Source organism: Phalaenopsis equestris, unplaced genomic scaffold (assembly GCF_001263595.1).
Source record: "Phalaenopsis equestris unplaced genomic scaffold, ASM126359v1 Scaffold208567, whole genome shotgun sequence".
NCBI classification, from domain to species: Eukaryota; Viridiplantae; Streptophyta; class Magnoliopsida; order Asparagales; family Orchidaceae; genus Phalaenopsis; species Phalaenopsis equestris.
In genome coordinates this window covers 4,397-7,053 of record NW_018227811.1, presented here as the reverse complement: position 1 = coordinate 7,053, position 2,657 = coordinate 4,397, and the positions used below count along the sequence as shown (strand labels likewise).

The 2,657-nt window shown below is 35.9% G+C and overlaps 1 protein-coding gene across 1 annotated transcript; it reads right to left on the bottom strand.

The window, feature by feature from the left end:
- Positions 1 to 148: 148 nt before the first annotated feature.
- LOC110036567 (rop guanine nucleotide exchange factor 4-like) lies at positions 149 to 2,651 on the bottom strand (the record flags this gene model as incomplete). Its single annotated transcript, XM_020741040.1, has 3 exons — positions 149 to 410; positions 1,511 to 1,870; positions 2,455 to 2,651. Coding segments are annotated over 3 exons (674 nt in total), but the record flags the coding sequence as incomplete, so codon positions are not given.
- Positions 2,652 to 2,657: the final 6 nt, after the last annotated feature.

Sequence of the window (2,657 nt, the reverse complement as noted above, 5' to 3'; positions counted from 1 at the left end):
ATATATATCAATAGTTTTTGCATTTCTAATGATAGCTATTTAACTTACAACATGAATAGCTAATGTGTCGACCAAACTTCGTTCACTGTTACGAAGAGAAAATATTATATTCTGTTTGGTCAGACGTGCGGTCGATAATGCAGTTCGTATCATGCCGCCGTCTGAAGTGTGGATGCAATACTTTCTCTAAAAAGAGAGAGCTCGGCACAGTTAAATTATAATGCTAATTGGTCTCGATATCTTTTCCAAAAAAAGAAAAAAAAAACTTTGTTGTTAACCTGCTAACGGCAGTTTTACCGTTTCTTAACGGATTCATCAATGTAGAGCACGTCGTCGATGTAAGAGACGAGGTTGAATGCGAAGCTCTCTAGTACTCTCGAATAACTCTCCAAAATCGCTTGGCCCAAATCCTGCAAAATCAAAAAGATTGTTAATTAATTTTAAGGAATTTATTTTTTGCATTTATACCACCTAAATCTTTCCTTACCATCAAAAACATCACCATTTTAAGTTTTAGGAAGTGAAATATGCACATTTTCATGCATGTAAAATGGTATGTATATAAATATTGAAGTTTATATGACAGATATGTAAATTGGTATGTATATAAATATTGAAGTTTATATGACAGATACGTAAATTGATACATAGGAATTTAGTGGTATTTATGTAATTCTTCCAATTATTTATTCTTTTTTGCTGTTATTTCACAATCCGAACAACCTTTCTTATTAATTAAGCAATTAATTTTGGAATATAATAATATAATAAACCTAACATAATAAATATAAAAGAGGTTTAATTGCAAATTTGTAAATTAAATATCTATGAATGAAAATATGTATTTCACTTTAATAAATCTCTGACTAAGGGTCTGTTTAGGTGCTAATCTTTCTCATATAAATAAATCCCTAATAATATAAAAATTAAAGTTTAGTTGCTAAATATGCAGATACAAAAGGATTATGTAATGCAAATCTTTCTCATTAAACTAAGGGTCTGTTTAGGACACCGTAGTTGTTTGAAGAGGTATTTGTGATGTTGTTGCAAAAGAAAACGATATTCAAAAGGTTATGATGGCAATTACAAATTCATTTTATTTTCAAAATGTTAAACCGTAGCTTTCTTTCTGACAACCAACACACTTCAATTGTTAAACTTGTAAAAAACAGCTTTCTACCACCAAAATTTTAAAAAAACTGAAAAAAAAAATTCGCCAAAATATAAATGTGGTAGCAGTCTGAAAAATAAAACTGACACAAAGTTGTCCTAATAAGAAAAAAAATATTATGTCAGGAGGCATCAGGACTTCAATCAATGTTTGTCACATGTACAGTCTGATCTAACCATATATTAAATTAATTAGTTTTTTTTTTACTGAAAGGCTCCGATTATATACATAGCAGACCGTGATTGAAATTCTCTTATAAAATAAATCAAGGACTCCTGATATAATATTTTCTCTCCAAACAAATCCTAAATATTTTGAAACTTATCACACCAAACTCACCTTATTATACTGAATCTTCATAGAATCCAGCGTCGTCTGAGACAAGCTGGGATACCTCTGTTTCAAGCTCAACAGGAGGCTGCGAGCTCTGCTCGCCAACATTGCATTCTTGTCCAAATCCACCATGAAATCCTTCATCATTTCCCATGAGGACCTATTTCCGGCTGCGGCGCCGCCTCCGGAGGTGGCGGAGTTCGCCTTGCGCCGCCACACATGCATGGAGGCTTCGATGCGGTCGGCCATCTCGAGCGCCTCGTGCTCGTTCGATATGTTGAGGCAGTCGAGAATGTAATCGGAGGAGAGTTGGTCGGCGGCGGTTAGGTGGCGGTAGGCGGCGTCTCCTATCCCTACTCGACCGCTCTGCACAAGAAGATTTGCGTGAAGTGTAAGTATATTTTTTATAAATAAATGGGGGATTTGCTTCAACAGTAATATTTTAATAAAATAAATTTATTACTATTATCATAATAATTATTATTTATTTGAATTAGATTAAAAATAATATATTTTGAAAATATATAAGGTGGTGACGAGTGGGAGACCGCCGGCGACAGTGGTGAGTGACCCGTGTTCGGCTGCGGGCGGCAATGGGTGGTGACGGCGGTGATCGATGGCGGCGGGGCGGCCGAGATTATTTTAGATTAACAAACGATTCAAAATTGACCAAATTAGTCAAATTGGTGAAAATTAACAAATGTGTAAATTTTAAATTTTAATTTATATTATATTATATTTGTAATATAATACTTTAATTAATGTATCTAAGCTTACGCATAAAAATGTAATAATTAATTATGATAGATGTGATCTAAATATTTAAGTGAGATGCATGTCATAACAATCAATTAATGTTTCGGGGTTGGATGCATGAATACATGAGAGTTGGTGGACATGTATGTAAATGCCCCAATTAGTAAGGAATTAGGAAGCTAACAGGTAGGTACCTTGGGCAGGGAAGCGATGAAGGAATCAGGGACGTCCATCTCGGCGAGGACGCCATTATTGATGGCGATGGCGGCCTTGTGGATCTGGTTGGCGCAGTCTCGCTTCTGCTTGAGATCCTTGCGGGAGGCGGCGGAGAGGCCGTATGAAGGGAGGCAGGGAATGGGCCGCCACCACTTCTCCTCGTTTCTCTTCACGACTCGCC